The sequence below is a fragment of the Electrophorus electricus genome, chromosome 9, assembly GCF_041902795.1.
Source record: "Electrophorus electricus isolate QZ-2024a chromosome 9, ASM4190279v1, whole genome shotgun sequence".
Classification (NCBI taxonomy): Eukaryota; Metazoa; Chordata; class Actinopteri; order Gymnotiformes; family Gymnotidae; genus Electrophorus; species Electrophorus electricus.
In genome coordinates, this window is record NC_137505.1 from 8,579,627 (window position 1) to 8,597,689 (window position 18,063).

The 18,063-nt window shown below is 39.0% G+C and overlaps 2 protein-coding genes across 9 annotated transcripts; one reads left to right on the plus strand and one right to left on the minus strand.

Annotated features, from left to right (window-relative positions):
• Positions 1 to 11: 11 nt before the first annotated feature.
• LOC113569371 (ankyrin repeat and SOCS box protein 9-like) lies at positions 12 to 17,867 on the minus strand. 8 transcript variants are annotated; one of them, XM_081720487.1, is made up of 6 exons: positions 17,316 to 17,829; positions 16,836 to 16,875; positions 1,215 to 1,351; positions 884 to 963; positions 589 to 670; positions 12 to 403 (listed from the first exon to the last, which is right to left on the minus strand). In XM_081720487.1, the coding sequence occupies exons 3-6, from the start codon at positions 1,294 to 1,296 to the stop codon at positions 363 to 365; spliced, it is 285 nt and encodes a 94-aa protein (XP_081576613.1). In that variant the 5' UTR covers positions 1,297 to 1,351; positions 16,836 to 16,875; positions 17,316 to 17,829; the 3' UTR covers positions 12 to 362. The 8 variants fall into 8 exon arrangements, 2 of the variants coding, with proteins under 2 accessions (XP_081576613.1, XP_081576612.1); XR_014125223.1 differs by lacking the exons at positions 12 to 403; positions 589 to 670; positions 884 to 963; positions 1,215 to 1,351 and adding exons at positions 14,343 to 14,733; positions 15,214 to 15,293; positions 15,545 to 15,679 and having other exon boundaries at positions 17,316 to 17,380; positions 17,791 to 17,867; XM_081720486.1 differs by lacking the exons at positions 12 to 403; positions 589 to 670; positions 884 to 963; positions 1,215 to 1,351 and adding exons at positions 14,343 to 14,733; positions 14,919 to 15,000; positions 15,214 to 15,293; positions 15,545 to 15,679.
• LOC118240782 (motile sperm domain-containing protein 2-like) lies at positions 2,257 to 12,117 on the plus strand. The gene is made up of 8 exons (XM_081720308.1): positions 2,257 to 2,268; positions 2,607 to 2,780; positions 7,000 to 7,118; positions 9,224 to 9,317; positions 9,702 to 9,798; positions 10,099 to 10,228; positions 10,436 to 10,538; positions 10,797 to 12,117. The coding sequence occupies exons 1-8, from the start codon at positions 2,257 to 2,259 to the stop codon at positions 10,935 to 10,937; spliced, it is 870 nt and encodes a 289-aa protein (XP_081576434.1). The 3' UTR covers positions 10,938 to 12,117.
• Positions 17,868 to 18,063: the final 196 nt, after the last annotated feature.

An 18,063-nucleotide genomic window follows, 5' to 3' on the forward strand; every position in this document is an offset into this window, starting at 1 on the left:
AAATGTAAAAATATTTTAAAGTAAAATTTATAAGTGCTTAACAGTATAATAATACCTGTCTGAACATTTCCTCATTGGGCAGTAGTTTATTTTTTCTGTTTGATGCTAAAATTTGTTACTTGTAACAGAACTCATACTGCAGATGAGTCTTATCTAGCTGAAGGATGAACTATACTGCAGGCAAAAGTAAGGTAACACTAGATTGTGGGAGGGTTACCGCTACTAGAATGGGGGGGGGGGGGGGAGCTGTTCCTCTGTTGGGGGTGATGAACTTTTCCTCTGTTGACGGGTTAGGGGTTTGATGTGTAGCTCCATGATGACGCAGCAGGTTAACACAGGTCACATGGCCTTTGCTGGAGGCCTCAGAGAGAGGAGCACTTCCACTCATCGTGGAGGCATTCACCTACAAACACACACAACAGTTGGGGGCTGGAGATTTAAAACTGTTTTTAATAATGTGTTTTTACTACAGAAAGAATCAGAGAGGCTCTGACATTACTGTAGGCAAAGGACATGAATAAACAGTCCTCGTAAACAGCACTTCATGTTCTCCCAAACTAACCCTGGCCCCATGCTCTATCAGCAGACCTGCACATGCACGGTGACCCTGCTGGCAGGCCGCATGGAGAGGGGTCACACCGTCCAGTGTAGTCAGATTTACCACCTCACACTGTCCACACACACACACACACACACACACATTTACTGAACATTGCTTTTTTTTTTCTGGAGAAGCAGACATCTCTATGAAAAGAGAAGCATTCCCAATATATCTGCCACAGCATGTCAAGTACAGAATATGTGGCAGAATGTGTTTCACAAAATGGCCAATGTGCTGGGGAAGATTAGCAGCAAGCACTGTCCTGAAAGCAAGCACACTAACCTGCCTGGTAAGGCCGTGCAAAACCAAGAGTCTCCCATTGAAAGCAGCATCATGTACCGCAGCCCAGTCTGCCTCCGCATCTTCAACAAAAAACAGAAAAAAAACTTTCACCTTTACCACTGTTTGGAATGAGACTTATTTAAATGTTTATAAATTGTTGTAATATGAAGAAATCTGATCAAAAGCATGCATGAGCATTTACCACTTCAGAACAGGGCAGGCACTCGTATCCAGAGCAGCTTGCATACAACTATTAGGAGAATCAGCTCATAACTCTGCTGTTAGTATCTTGCTCTACCTGCTCTAACAGGTGGAATGCAAGCTCCCTCACCACTCATTAGAGGATTAGAGAAGTAGACTGCAGCTCCCGAGTGCAGTTCCTGTCCATCACGCTTCCGTTGTGGCTCAGACATCTTGTTAAGTAACTACTGAGAAGCACAAACTTTCACACACACACACACACACACTCTTGCAAACATGCAACAGTGCACTGTTGAGATCAACTGAAACCTGAAGTCGCACTCCAGTTCAAAGTCCAACATGCCTTCTCTGTCTCTGTTCTTGGTTTAGGCATTCGCAGTTCAGGTCCATATTGCAGAAATGTGATCTACACTGCCAGTTTCTAATCTCCTCTATGTTCCTCACAAATTCAAAAGCTGTTCCTTCAAATTTACCCATGCTATTACCTTTTCCAGTACCAACATAGTTTAGTAACTAAGTAACAGACAAATTAATTGAAATTTGTTTAGTTAATGTCAAGAGTCTAGGTTTACAGCTAGCACAGCTGCTCAACAAGGGGATGATTCACTCATTTCTGGAATGAGGCCTTGCACAATTATTACCTCTGCAGTAAACCTGACCCTCAAAGAGTAGATGTGGCACACTGGCATTTAAACCAGCAAGAAAAATTTCTATAAAGAAACAAAAACCAACCAATAAACAAATACAAGCAAACTAAACTAATATATATATATATATATATATATATATATATATATATTCCGGCAATATATTCCTCAATTACTCAAGTATTAAATAGGCTAGTAGACTACACATACATTTAAGATTTAGAAATTAATAATCATTGGACAAGAGACTGATGGGTATGTTAACATCTGGTAATGGCCTAGTGGACAGCGCCTGGCTGGGCTGTTCACACATTTTTTTTACCAGATGTTAACATACCCATCAGTCTCTTGTCCAATGATTATTAATTTCTAAATCTTAAATGTATGTGTACTAGCCTATTTAATACTTGAACAGGGTGCTCTATGCCTCCCTCTGGTGGCTGAAGATGGCCTAGTGGCCATAACAATAATCAGAGGTATTTGGGAAGGTTGTTTTAAGTAGTTTGAGTTTTCCTTTTGCTCTCCATGTTTGAGTTTGTAAACCCTTTCCCCTGACAGCCTTGGTTAAGTTCTCTGTGCTGCCTTGTTGGTGTATTGCACACATCCAAACATCACACTTCAGTAGGAAAGTCTTACTGAGTCTTACTATTCAGTACATTAACTAACTCTTTTGACTTTTTACATTACATTTCCAGCATTTAGCTGTCATCTTTAAAGAAAGCAAATTACAATTTTTAGCAATTGAGGGTTAAGGACCTTGCTCAGGGTCCCAACCGCAGTACCTGCTCTGATGGAATATTCCTTAATATGTAATTCAAGTGAAGAGAGGTAAGTTCATTCTTTCAGGTATAATGTTGCATTGCATTGTTTTGTAGGACCAGTTCAAATACAGCTACCCACCCCTCCCTGATGACGACTTCCAATCTCCCATATGTGAAAATGGACCAATTGTCAGCGAGGATGAGAGTGAGGCGAAAGAGGCAGAGTCAGAATGTAGAGATAGCCTGGAGTCGAGTTTTAATACAGAGCATGGCATCAGACTCAAGAAGGTACAAGTCCTTTCACTCACCAACTCTGGAGACAGTGTACCTTTTATCTAAGCTTGAAACATTTATACTGCTGTATTTAGGCCTGCTCTACTCTTTAATTTAATCTGTTGGTTTGTTTTTTTTACTTATTTAGCTTGGTTTCAATTAATAGGTCAGAAAAAGATTTTACTGACTACTGACGTTAGCTGACATTTTGCTAACTGCAGACGTTTGCTCCCATTGTGCTAACTTTATGCATTTGTTTATGTAATGCCAACGCTATGTTCTGCTAGCTGCTTATATCACATAAACTTCTCACATAATGTTGCCTGTGCTAACTGCCAGTGTTGGTATACATTATAACACATGCTGCTGACATTCTTGCATTCATTTTTGCCTCCATTGTCTCGTTGTTGCCTCCATTAGCACTTTTTTGCCTTGACATTAGAATGCACTTTAGCCTTTAGTATTAGAATGCACTTTGGTTCTAATGCACTTTAGACTTTAGTATTAGAATGTAATTTGGTTCTAATGCACTTTAGTATTAGAATGCACTTTAGACTTTAGTATTAGAATGTACTTTGGTTCTAATGCACTTTAGTATTAGAATGCACTTTAGACTTTAGTATTAGAATGTACTTTGGTTCTAATGCACTTTAGTATTAGAATGCACTTTAGACTTTAGTATTAGAATGTACTTTGGTTCTAATGCACTTTAGTATTAGAATGTACTTTGGTTCTAATGCACTTTAGTATTAGAATGCACTTTTTACGCCCTACCTACTTCAGTTTCAGGTTAGAGTGCCTCTCTAGCCAAAATGCTGTCATTCTAGTCTTATCTGATATGTTGTGTTGTTGCCTTCAGTTAAAGACTACATCGTGTGTTGTTAGACTAGAAGAGTGACAGTAATGCTATTCTCGGTTTCTTTTTAAAAGTACATGTACAGGAAATATGTTGTCTGTGTCAGCAGGTATGATGATCCTTTTTCAATCTGTAACACATCTTACAAAACTATATTTGTGAGTGAAACCACTTACATGCTGAGATCTTGAAGTATCAAATGGTTCTTCTGTCCTTTTAGGGACTTTACTTCAAACACACATGCATATAAACACAGTTAAATATCACAAATAGTAAAATATCTTAAAACTGATTCATGCCACTTAAAAAATAATAAAGCTGTCAGACAAGATGTTTACTGGTTTAAATGCAAAAAGAACTCACAGTTCAGATCATACACATGCTCATTGGTGTATTTTTGTTACACAATATTTATTTCTAAAGTGGTCAAACATTTTTTTTCTTCCTAAAGAATTTGAAAATTCTAACTAACTTAATTTGAATCTGTGGTGATTTTTCGTATGTGCCCAGTTGACATGTGCAAGTGCTTTGATCTTAGTATCAAGTTTCAAAACTGATTTCCTTGTGTATCCTGCTCTTTTAAATACTGTTTTTATGACCTCTGTGTGGTGAAACTGCTCCTTGTCAGGTTGTCATGTTCTCTTGTTGGGTGTTTAGCCATAGTCTTTGGGTTGAACATGTCAAACCCTGAGCGGGATTACTAGGAGATGACTGGACCAGTTCCTGCGTTCTCTCCTCGTCCTGAATCCAGTTTGGGCTAAATACGGTTTTGTGAAATGGTGCCAGAAGTCATTATAAGTTAAATTGTGGACATAAAGGGATACACACGGTCAGACTGTGCCATTCAAACGATGCTCGACTGATGTTGGGGGGGGGGGGCCCAGAGTGTCAAGAAAACACTCCTCACATCATTACATCACCACTGGCACAAGCAGGGATCATTCATTCTGTTTATGCCAAGCTCTGGTTCTTGTTGTAGTACACTGTTTATTGGTAGATTGTGTATCAGTAGATAGTTTAGGTCAGTGCATTGGCTCTCTCAACAGGCAAAGGCATGATCTCTGATTTTCCTTAAGAATTTGTGTTAATATTTTTTAGATTTGTGATACTTTATAAATTTGTACTAAGAGTCAAACTTGGCAACTACACTCATTTTTATCATTAAAATTACTAATATTCAGTGTACTTGTAAATGTTGGGTTAAAATGATTTACTCTGTTTTGTAATGTCTTGATATTAAGAAACTACATAAGATGACACTACATAGTCTATAATCTCTAATGACAGCATGTATGATTACTTTCATAGTTGTAAAGTAACATTTGTTATGGACTGTTAATATAATGCAATACATTATGGCATGCACTACTTTTAGTTTATGATGCATATCATAACAGTTTCTAGGAAATGTTTCATGAGAATGGAATCTTAGATAACTGCTATATGTGAGTTTGAGTTAGTAGGGATGAGTCAGAATTTTATAAAAATGTCTATTTTAGAACTGGAAATTGGATTGTTGAGATGCAAATTATGTGCACACACTGAATGAGTTTATGAAAGTTCTTGATTGCAGAAGCCAAATATATTGATATAACTATTGTTATATCGCCTATCCCTAGAACACACAGTGCATGTGATAGATAGATAGATAGATAGATAGATAGATAGATAGATAGATAGATAGATAGATAATATATAATGCAAAAAAACCCATTAGATTTCGCATCATAGAGCTTATTCTTTTTTGAAGCCAGTTTTGTTCTCATTAAGCTATGTGATCGTAGTCAAAGTTTGTGCAAATGCGGGTTCACTTTTAAAGTTTAGAAGTTCAGCTAAAAGTTTCCGTGTCAGTGAGGTCTAGACGTTGTTCATCTTCTCTAATTGCTTTGTGTCTCTGTTTTGAAACAAGGACTGGTAAAGCCCCCCGGAGTCACAAGCATGCTTCATCACTTGTGCCTTCTTCATCCTCCTCGTCTTCATCTCGTTTTCACCAGATCTTGCTGGAAAGGTTGACATCTGTCTGCCATTCATGTTTTGTTTGTTGTGCACCATTTTTAAAAAATCAGGTTAAACACAGCACGACTGATTTTAAAGACGAGTGAATGCAACAAGCGTTCTAGATTTCAAGACTTAATGATTGTTTATGGATCAATACATTTATTATTTAATCGTGGAGAGTTTTCTAATGAAGTAATTATTTTGTCCAGATGATTTCATTTACTAAGGTTCTTTGTCCTCGTTTTCATGTCTGATTTTAATGTAACTAGTTAGTGCTGAAGCTATCTTAGCTTGGCATGTTTTTATGACTGACCTTCTCATTGGAAAAGCAATCATTGGGAATCTACCTGTCATGGAAGGATTGTTTTAAATTAAGGTTTTATAACATTTTAGAACATTCCTGCTTATATTTTCAAGTTACTTGCACATAAAAAAATCTGATATTAATAGTCTGATATTAATGGTTCTACAGTAACTATCATTTTTATCTGAATGTAAGAAAAAAGCGAAATGACTGCCGATATTTAGTAAACAACATATTTAATAAAGAACACCCCAGTCTCTGTAGGACATCTTGTTGATGTTACCACAGACTACAGAAAACACTTTATAATCATGATTTGTATATCACTAATGCTATGTTTAATCTCAACTCTCAAAATGAACTAAATTTATATAATTGAAATTTTTTTAAGAGCTTAATCTTTAGTGATTTGTGTATAGCAGTAGCTATTTTCCTTGGTGTTTGACCACTGAAGTGCAGTGTTATATTTAATACTGGCATTTGGCTGGAATCAAATGCTAAATAAAGATCCGTGACATTTCAGATCCTGAAGTGCCTCTGTTTGAATAAACCCTTATTATAAAGAGACTCTATTATAATGCTGACTCATTACTGCTGGTGACCTTTCACCTTTCCCCTATGGCATACTTATTGTGCCACATCCCTGTGAATGTGTGTGTGTGTGTGAGCTGTATCTCATTGTCCAAGCATTACTTCATCTTCTTATGCATTACTTCTGCAATCACTGCATAACACAATTGTTCTGCACTTTTGGTTTAGCATTTCCCATTTTGGTTTAGCATTTTGTTTAGCTGTGTGTGTGTGTGTGTGTGCGCGCGTGTGTTGTGAATGTTGTGCGAGACAATGCTTTGCTGTGGAGCTGGACCCAAAAAAACCTAATTTGTACTGGTGTGGTCAGTATTGGTCTGTACTGGTGTGGCCTGTGGCCCCATGGGTATCATAATCGTTGGACTCAGCTTGAGTCATGCGTGCAGTTTGTCAATCCATCGAAGGCCTTAAAGCACCACTGCATATGATCACATTCCAAGTGCTTTATGACTGACTGACGGTCAGACAGCTCTCTCATTGTGTTGCAGGTAAATTTCATGGAAGATGTTGCAAAGCAAGATGATGTAGATAGGGCAGACATTTCGAACAGGCAGAAAGGGGCCAGGAGACCTTTGACCACCTTCAAGGGCACACTACTGCACGTCAGGTAAGGAACTGCGCTCACTACCCAGGCTCAGGGTCACACCTGGGAGAGGGTAGAGGCCTAGTGGGTGTCTTGAGGGTAGAGGTGTTGTATACAAGTAACAGGTAGGATACTGTGTGTAGACAGACGTGCTGTAGGGGTAGTGTGCAGGCTTAAGAGTAGTAGAGGTGGTGTGCAATGTTTAGATATTGAGAGAGAGTTTGACGGGTGTAGGGATGAAGAGGTAGGCTACAAGATTTAGGGATAGTGTAAAGAGTGTAAGGATGTAGGGGTAGGCTACAAGATTTAGGGATAGTGTAAAGAGTGTAAGGATGTAGGGGTAGGCTACAAGATTTAGGGATAGTGTAAAGAGTGTAAGGATGTAGGGGTAGGCTACAAGATTTAGGGATAGTGTAAAGGGTGTAAGGATGGAGGGGTATTTTAAAGGGTGTAGGGATGGAGTTGAGGTATGGAGATGTAGTTTTGGTTGCAAGTTAAGGAAGTTGAATAACTTCTCATAATAGAAAAGGACTGCTGAAATTATGTTCTTGTTTGGGGGCATTGTTGCAATAATGCTTTGTTTATGCATAAAAGTACTTTGACATTTCACAGAAACATGACATTGTGGTTTAATTGGCATGTCTAAATGTATGTATGTATTCATAGCTACAGCATGGCTGGTGAGGTTATTATAATGATCAATAAAGTGGATTAACTTTATACAATTTGCCAGTTTTAACGAAGTAGGCTGACGGGCCTATTGATGGATAATTTGTGAAATTATCATATAAATAATTATATAGGCTGCTTGCTATAGATGTGACAAGATTGTAATGCAAAGTGTTCAGAAAAAGGGATGAGGTTTGAGATTGTGTTCTACATTTAAAAGATTATTTAAAGTGAGTTACCTTTTGTGTTAGTGTTCGCATTATTTAGGCTGTTGTGACCCAGTCAAGGGTTAAGGGAGTGCTGACAGGAGAACAGTTCAGTGTGCCACAGTATGCCTTCATGTAGGAAGGGTACCATACAGTCATATGAACAGCAGATCTTTCCAATCAGCCCATTCTCTTTTAGTTGCAGATTGTATTCTTGCATACATTTTGTGTGTGTGTGTGTGTGTGTGTGTGTGTGTGTATATATATGTATATAATTTTTTTTTTTTTTGTTAAATACATATTTTTTTCTATCTTAAGTGAAAGGGCTAACAGTTATACCAGCATTGATAATATTGTACAATATTGCAAACAGATTTTATATACCATGATATATTTCAAACATTGAAAAGCCCCATTTAATAAACCTCACTGAACATGTCACCAGTCACATCTACCCTTTCTGCACCAGCAGGATGTTTCAGTGTTCTGAGTCCCAGTAAAAGGATGCCAAAAAGAGCAACATGATGTGTTCTAGCCCAACCGGACGGACCAAGTGCTTTATATATGATTCAATATACAATCAGTAATTTCATACATTTAGACAAAACCAGGCAACCACTTTCTAATGCTTGATTTGATTAGGTGGACCTGTAGATTCTTGACTTAAATGCCAGCAACCAACTCTTGATGTTCTTAAATGATTCTTAACTCGAGTCCCTGTCTTTATCATACTGCATTGAGTCCTCTGTTTGGGAGCAAGATAAAAAGCTTATCGTTGGTGTTGTACTGGTGATAAAACCAGTGCCGTGGAGGCCATATGCTGCAGAGGTCTCTAACCAGACCACAGGTCAGTCACTGCCATGATGTTCGTGTTGGCTGACTTCCGATAGCTCGCTACTCTGGACTCAAGAGTGCTGCTGATTCACTACATATAAATCTAAAACACGTGTGCTTTGCTTAATCATGTACTGCAAAGTGTGTGGAACATATTGCAGCTTGCAGGTACTATAAGCACAGCAGAAGCCAGCTGTTCCTCTGGAGAGACTGGCCTTTGGTAAATTAAGGCAGATCAATACTGCAAAAGTGGCAGAAAAGCCCTTTACCATGAATGTGAATGAAGAGCATAATGAAACGTCTGGTGATTACGCTGCTAGTGCACTCTGCTTTTTTAACGTCATGCCTTTGACTCCTTTTCTTGTTTATATTTGCTCATCTTACTTCGCTTACATCTCTGCCTCACTTTTTTTTTCTTAGTCCATCTGAGGAACTCAGTTTTGGTTCTAGAGATACAGAGAGAAAATGTCTGGTCATCCTCCACAACGTGACCAAAAACCATGTGGCGTTCAAGGTGAGTGGCTATACGCACTCACCTCAGACTCGGTCAGTGTGTGCTGAAGTTTTCTTAATTAATTAAGTAATTTGTCCCAAAGCATTACATTTATTTAAAACCAAAACAGAGGCATCCTATATAAGACACCATGAAGTTCAGAATTAGGCCAATAGACCGATAAGCTTTCATTTAGTGTTTGGCATGTTACTAGTGTTTGACAGAGTAATTCTGTTATGGTTAGAGCTAGTCTATTACCACTGACGTCTAGACGTTTAGAATTATCGATCCTCAGTCAGATTTGGTTATGGCTTGATGCTTCTAGGTGAGCAAAATTGTAAGTTTAAGATCAGTATTAAATTGTAGCTTTAAGGCAGTTTTTGTTGACTGCTGAATTGTGTCCAGGTGCGAACGACAGCTCCAGAGAAGTACCGTGTGAAGCCCAGCAGTAGCAGCTGTGAGACAGGGGCCAATGTTGACATTGTGGTCTCTCTGCATGGAGGTAGGAACCCCAGACACTCGCATAAACCCCCATGGCTTCTGATGCAGGAACTGACAAGACTCCCACGTACTGAATTGTTATGCTTCAGACCTCTGTAATTTTATTTATTAATCATTCATTCAATCCATTTCAAAGTATGGCTGGTGCCAAGCGTGCTCTTTCTGTTGTAGTTTACTGGCTATTTTCAGTCTTGACAATGAGAGTTGGGTTTGAAGTGTAGGGAGACTGTAGCTATGTGTTTGTGCGTGTGTGTTTGTCCACGTGTGTGGATGTTTGTGTGCGTGTTTGTGCTTTGCCTAGGTTACCAGGCCTCTCCTCAGGACCGCTTCCTGGTCATGGCTGCTGAGATGGAAGCAAATGTAAGTGCAGGCTCCCTGGATCTCGCCCAGTTCTGGAAGGAAGTTCCCAAAGCAAAGATCATGGAGCACAGGTGAGGTTTCCTCAGATTGTCTGGAATCTCAGTGGGTAACCTTTCACTAAACTGCGACGTTTAAGTGAGGGTTGATGATGTGTGAATTTTGGTCACTGTAGAAATTCCCTGATTTCAGGCTCTTCTTGTCCACTGCTGAGCAGCTGAAAGCTGACAGGTCTGTGATTTGCAGCCTGCTTCATAACCATGTTAAACTGTTTCCTGCAGACTTCGGTGTCATATTCTTGAGAGTCCTAAGTCTATTCTGAGTAATCTGAGTGACACTTCGTTAGGCACGCCTACCACTGACACCCAAGATCTCCACATGACAGTAAGTGGACAGACACTTCGACTGGCGTGCTTCCAGCACTAGATTACCTAACATGTACTGCTGAATCTTAAGACTGTTCTGTAGGGATTCTTTATTATTCTCCAGAGGTTACTGACTGTGACAGTAGCAGTCTCTCATTGGGAAAGAAAAGTTTTAAAGGGTTCTTTTGTTATGGTAACATCTTCAGATGTAAATAGATGAAGACTTTGACAAACCTGTATTGTATAGCCTTGTTTTGTCTTGCTGTCTATGTTCTAGTTAATGCGAGTCATGGCCAGTAACTCCCGCCTGGAGCAGAAGGTGGACATGTGTTTATGGTTGCAGAAGGTTCTCCTCTTACTGGCATCAGTGTTGCTGGCTTTCAGCTTCTCCACCATCTACTTACTGTGGACATCATAATTTCTTCCCCCCACCCTCAGTAGAACTGCAGGACCATCAGGCTCAGTCAATCAGAGCTTACCGTGCAGCAACACTGGTCAGTCTGCTGCTGTGGCAGTGTGCCTTACTAAACAGACCGTCATAAGAGCCGATTCCTGCCCAAGCAGTGCCACGTTCGCCAGGCATGCTGGATAAGGCAACCTTCTCTCACCTGTTCTTGCATCTAACCATGGCGAGCAGACTGTGATTTAAAGATTAATCATGTATTTTTATTACTCATCATGAAGTAATGACATTTAATTTATAAGTGGTGTAATGTAGCTTGTATAGTAATTATTTAACAATAGAAATACTTTGTGATCAATTGTATGAACATTGAACATTTTAGTATATATATATGTATATATATATATATATATATATATATATATATATATATATATATATATATATATATATATATATATATATAATATGTCATAATTTTTTAATAAATATCACGCCTCTCTTGATGTGTGTTTATAGGTTAGTTATTGCAAAAAATGTTGCCTATGTAGTTTCTAAATATTCAGTTTAGTTGTCCGGCACACATGTAGTTGTGTGTTACTAACAGCAGCTTCATAGGAGGCTGGCACTAACCCAAGTGCAGGTTTTCTATGTCTGAGTCTAATTTCTGTCTTCTGGGTGCTACCTTATGCTTCAGGCTATCTCCAGTGCTGGGATAATTGCATAATGCACTTCCTTTTACATCTGGGCTTAAGCTTCATTTGTGTCTGTGGAAACACACCCTGTGTAATTTACTGTCATAGAATCCTGCTCAAGACAATGGTGATGCACATAACATGTCTTTCTTACCATGCCAACTACAGAGAAATCTTCAGCCTTGGCAGTGTTACTCTGTTATTGAAAGATAAACAGTAGTTAGTACTTTTACTAAGATTAATATTTATAATAGGCTTAGTATTTTTAGTTTAGCAATTTCTCAGATACAAATGACTGTGCACTATGTTTGAGGCAGTTGTCCACATAGTCTAGGGTTGGAGTAGAGGTAGGGTTAAGGTTAGGATTAGGCAGCTGTCCACATATTCTGCATTGCTTTGCTGTTCCCTTGCATTTTCTCAAATAGACTTGATTTGTTTTTCACCTTTGCTGTAAGGCAAAACACTGGAAATTATATTTAAATTAAATTATATTTGCACAAGTCTGTGTTTGCCTGAGCCCTGCAGTACTCTTGCTCGAAGGTCTTCTGTGAGAGCTACTTCTAACGGTCATGGATGAGACTAGGGCAGTGCAATTACTGGCAGATTAAGTTATTTAGGCAACAGCTCATTTACACGCCAACATGCGTGTTGACTGTCGAGAGGTTTTGAGTGTTTTTCCCAATAGGGTATTTAGAGAATATGGCCTTGCAGAAGTTGAAAATGCATGCTTAGAGGGGGATCCAGGTCTGACTAAACAGGTTTTAAATATGAATATGTATATGTACACATATCTATGTATTTGCATGTGAATATTGTATTTTTTTTTTAACATGCTGTGATTTTTGGGCACAGCTTCCTGAACACACTTGCAGCATCACCTGTATGGCCATGAGCTGTTCTCGCTGTTTCGTAGCCTTTTCACGTCTTTTCAATGAAGTAAACTGGGCTGAAGAGGACACTGACATCTTTAGGAAAGATCTCACTAAAATGTTCTTTCCCCGAGAACATCCATGGGTTGGTGGCACTGCCTTCGATCCTTGTTTTAATTACGCATACATAAATATCAGAGCAATTAGAGTTGAGAGTTCGAGCAGAGATGGCATAGAGCAGCACAGGGATAGACTGCAATATCTATAACAAGATCTCACGCAACACAGCAGAAACATGCCCCCAACTGTATTAATATGCAAATGTGTTTATTAAAAAAGAGTGTTAAATAACGTCTTTAATGTGTAGCCTATGAGTATGTGCAAAATTACACAATGAATTTTTTTTATTCTTTTTCGACCAAACTCATGATAAGCTACCCAGGCACTGGATAACAGCGTCTGCCAAATGTACAGATCAAATCAGAATAAAGACCTGTCTTGTAGGTATGTGACCTAACCACCTGTACCAATAGTTGTTGCAAAGTCATGATGTGAATTTGGGTCGCTGAATCTACTGACTGGGGGTGTGTTATAGTCGCTGCTGCGTAAGGCCACATCATCTTCCACAGAACATCAGCAGTCATTCATATGAGGGAGCCGGGTGATGATTAAGGCGATGCTTGGGCTGAAGTTCTTGTACGTTTGCTAAAATACCGAGGATGTTAACGTCCCCAATTTCACCAGCTAGTTTGTCGTAACGTCGCTGAAGCACTCAGCGTCAAACTACCTGCACGCTCTGGCTGCAATTTTGATCTATTGCGCAAACGTGCCCAAGATGGCGGCTTCCAAATTTAACAATGCGAGTCAACAGTGATGTTCCGTCCATTGTATATACCGACATATCCGTTGTATATGCAGTCTGGGGTTTGCGCCCCAAGTGCCTTTCGATTTCACGGTAAATGGATCGAGTGATCCGTTGCTTGGCCTAAAAATGGACCACAGTCACACTATCTGCACTTCGACACACCTCGGTAACGACGTTGAACGTTTTGTGCGTGTCTACATCCTGCATTACGGTAAACATAAATATTTGTTTTAGTTAAATGGTATTCTTATGTTCAATATTCTTTTATTAGAACTTGTAAAAGCCATATTATACTAGTTATAACTCCATTGCATTCTTGAAAAACAATTTCCCACATTGTCACTTTTACGATACGAATTGGACTTAATGGAATGTCAACTTCGGTTCCGTATGCACCACCTTTTGAGTTCTATACGATAAACAAATCAAATCGTTATGAAATCACTATATTTTTTGACACTCTTGTATACTCATTACAGGTTGTAACATTTTCTTTCAGGTACACTGTGGTGCATTAGATCTCCGTAAGAAACCTTTAGGATCCATAGTTTTTAGATTTTAAATCTGAACTAAAAGCAGTTTAGAAACCAAACCCCCCAAGTACGAACAAAGACCAGATGAGATATTTGCCGCACAAGTGCTGACAACTTTCATTTCTGTTTCCAATAATTTCTCGTAAAGTCGGTAATTGCAAACGTGAGCATCATCTACTCAAAATTCGTTTTATCTACTATAAAAACACTTAAGTCTGTTTCCTCGTCAGGCTGGAAGCTGAAGTTGAGCTGAGCAGATTTCAGGGGACAGTAAATAAGAGGCCGCTGAAAACTAAGCAAACGGATCGATAAAGTGAATAAGACCTGCACGTGTTAGTATCGACGCTGAAAGACTAATGGCTTCTTTGTGTTCTTTCTTTCTATTTAGGGGGATAACATATAACATAAAACATATTTCACACCAGAACACAACATAAATGCAGTAATAAATGTAAAAATATTTTAAAGTAAAATTTATAAGTGCTTAACAGTATAATAATACCTGTCTGAACATTTCCTCATTGGGCAGTAGTTTATTTTTTCTGTTTGATGCTAAAATTTGTTACTTGTAACAGAACTCATACTGCAGATGAGTCTTATCTAGCTGAAGGATGAACTATACTGCAGGCAAAAGTAAGGTAACACTAGATTGTGGGAGGGTTACCGCTACTAGAATGGGGGGGGGGGGGGAGCTGTTCCTCTGTTGGGGGTGATGAACTTTTCCTCTGTTGACGGGTTAGGGGTTTGATGTGTAGCTCCATGATGACGCAGCAGGTTAACACAGGTCACATGGCCTTTGCTGGAGGCCTCAGAGAGAGGAGCACTTCCACTCATCGTGGAGGCATTCACCTACAAACACACACAACAGTTGGGGGCTGGAGATTTAAAACTGTTTTTAATAATGTGTTTTTACTACAGAAAGAATCAGAGAGGCTCTGACATTACTGTAGGCAAAGGACATGAATAAACAGTCCTCGTAAACAGCACTTCATGTTCTCCCAAACTAACCCTGGCCCCATGCTCTATCAGCAGACCTGCACATGCACGGTGACCCTGCTGGCAGGCCGCATGGAGAGGGGTCACACCGTCCAGTGTAGTCAGATTTACCACCTCACACTGTCCACACACACACACACACACACACACATTTACTGAACATTGCTTTTTTTTTTCTGGAGAAGCAGACATCTCTATGAAAAGAGAAGCATTCCCAATATATCTGCCACAGCATGTCAAGTACAGAATATGTGGCAGAATGTGTTTCACAAAATGGCCAATGTGCTGGGGAAGATTAGCAGCAAGCACTGTCCTGAAAGCAAGCACACTAACCTGCCTGGTAAGGCCGTGCAAAACCAAGAGTCTCCCATTGAAAGCAGCATCATGTACCGCAGCCCAGTCTGCCTCCGCATCTTCAACAAAAAACAGAAAAAAAACTTTCACCTTTACCACTGTTTGGAATGAGACTTATTTAAATGTTTATAAATTGTTGTAATATGAAGAAATCTGATCAAAAGCATGCATGAGCATTTACCACTTCAGAACAGGGCAGGCACTCGTATCCAGAGCAGCTTGCATACAACTATTAGGAGAATCAGCTCATAACTCTGCTGTTAGTATCTTGCTCTACCTGCTCTAACAGGTGGAATGCAAGCTCCCTCACCACTCATTAGAGGATTAGAGAAGTAGACTGCAGCTCCCGAGTGCAGTTCCTGTCCATCACGCTTCCGTTGTGGCTCAGACATCTTGTTAAGTAACTACTGAGAAGCACAAACTTTCACACACACACACACACACTCTTGCAAACATGCAACAGTGCACTGTTGAGATCAACTGAAACCTGAAGTCGCACTCCAGTTCAAAGTCCAACATGCCTTCTCTGTCTCTGTTCTTGGTTTAGGCATTCGCAGTTCAGGTCCATATTGCAGAAATGTGATCTACACTGCCAGTTTCTAATCTCCTCTATGTTCCTCACAAATTCAAAAGCTGTTCCTTCAAATTTACCCATGCTATTACCTTTTCCAGTACCAACATAGTTTAGTAACTAAGTAACAGACAAATTAATTGAAATTTGTTTAGTTAATGTCAAGAGTCTAGGTTTACAGCTAGCACAGCTGCTCAACAAGGGGATGATTCACTCATTTCTGGAATGAGGCCTTGCACAATTATTACCTCTGCAGTAAACCTGACCCTCAAAGAGTAGATGTGGCACACTGGCATTTAAACCAGCAAGAAAAATTTCTATAAAGAAACAAAAACCAACCAATAAACAAATACAAGCAAACTAAACTAAACTAAATATATATATATATATATATATATATATATATATATATATATATATATATATTCCGGCAATATATTCCTCAATTACTCAAGTATTAAATAGGCTAGTAGACTACACATACATTTAAGATTTAGAAATTAATAATCATTGGACAAGAGACTGATGGGTATGTTAACATCTGGTAATGGCCTAGTGGACAGCGCCTGGCTGGGCTGTTCACACATTTTTTTTACCAGATGTTAACATACCCATCAGTCTCTTGTCCAATGATTATTAATTTCTAAATCTTAAATGTATGTGTACTAGCCTATTTAATACTTGAACAGGGCGCTCTATGCCTCCCTCTGGTGGCTGAAGATGGCCTAGTGGCCATAACAATAATCAGAGGTATTTGGGAAGGTTGTTTTAAGTAGTTTGAGTTTGTAAACCCTTTCCCCTGACAGCCTTGGTTAAGTTCTCTGTGCTGCCTTGTTGGTGTATTGCACACATCCAAACATCACACTTCAGTAGGAAAGTCTTACTGAGTCTTACTATTCAGTACATTAACTAACTCTTTTGACTTTTTACATTACATTTCCAGCATTTAGCTGTCATCTTTAAAGAAAGCAAATTACAATTTTTAGCAATTGAGGGTTAAGGACCTTGCTCAGGGTCCCAACCGCAGTACCTTGGCAGTAGTGAGTCTTGAACTGGCAACCTTCTGATTACTAAAAGAGATTTTAAGTGAAACATATTAATATTTGTACAATATAGTACTTCTATTATGCATGAAACAGGTAAAAGTGAGATACAAGATCATTATAAAAGCATGGAAATTAAGTTACAATTGGTTACAATGTTAGAATTGGAAATAATTAGACATTTTGAAACCAAAATTAGAGAAGATGGAGTCATTTTTTAATGATGGAATAAATTATTGTAATTGCATTTATATACAAATAAATAATATTAACTGAATTGAGATTGCAATCCTCCAAATGTTTTTTTTTAGTTTCATCTCCCCCAGACACTTTTTAATTTGCCACGTTATTTTTCCTACATGAATACCTGAAATATATTTAAACATACATATACATTTTACATTTACATTTTCGTCTTTTAGCAGGTGCTCTTATCCAGAGCGACTTACAAAAGTGCTGTCACTTACTCACAGAATGTGTCCAATGCAGTTCAGAAGATTAGTGTTCAAGATACCAATGAACTGGAATGTTGCTGAAATAAAGGTATCAATGCTGATGTCCAGGAGAAGTGCAACAAGTATAAGCTCTACATCATACAATGATAAGTGCACGATCAACAATACGTACAGAGATCATTTCAATATGAAATGTGTCAATATTGAGTATTGCTGTGATAAATGTTATGGAGGTGACAGATGGAGGAAGAAGTGAGAGAAAGTTTATTTCCCATAACTATAGCATTTAAAGAGTCTTTACTCTCCATAACCATGTAACGAGGCACTTCAAGCAGGATGGGGGACGAGTTGCAGATACAAGAACACATTTATCTGCACACGTAGCATAAGGCTTAGCACGCAGGCTAAAAAAGAGTCTGTTTGCAATGGTAAGAAAATAAACAGAGAAGAACAGAGTAATAAAACAGTTCATGCAGAATCCAGATACCGAAGGCAGCTCAATGTAGACTGGCAGGCAATGTGCAGAGCCAACGGTAGGAACCTGTGAGCTTCTATAAGGGAAAAAATGGGGATGAAATGAGAAACAGGTGTGCGCATTCTAATGGGCAAGTGATTGGGACGTCGCAAGTGTGGCGTGTGCGTGGGAATGAATGGGCGTGTCCCTCCTGCTGGATGACCGGCCTACCCGACAAGAGGCTTGACAATGTCACATGCTTCCTTGATTCATTCAGTAACTAACCTGAAACTAATGTAAAATGTA

Bases quoted from the DNA above. Each gene is read 5' to 3' on its own strand.
- LOC113569371 (XM_081720487.1), bottom strand. From the start codon at position 1,296: ATGTCTGAGCCACAACGGAAGCGTGATGGACAGGAACTGCACTCGGGA. The intron at 671-883 runs GTTAGTGTGCTT...GTGTGTGGACAG, and splicing joins TGCACGGCCTTACCAGGCAG to TGTGAGGTGGTAAATCTGAC. The intron at 404-588 runs GTCTGCTGATAG...GTGTGTTTGTAG, and splicing joins GGGTCACCGTGCATGTGCAG to GTGAATGCCTCCACGATGAG.
- LOC118240782 (XM_081720308.1), top strand. The intron at 2,781-6,999 runs GTACAAGTCCTT...ATTGTGTTGCAG, and splicing joins ATGGCATCAGACTCAAGAAG to GTAAATTTCATGGAAGATGT. The intron at 9,799-10,098 runs GTAGGAACCCCA...TGCTTTGCCTAG, and splicing joins TGTGGTCTCTCTGCATGGAG to GTTACCAGGCCTCTCCTCAG.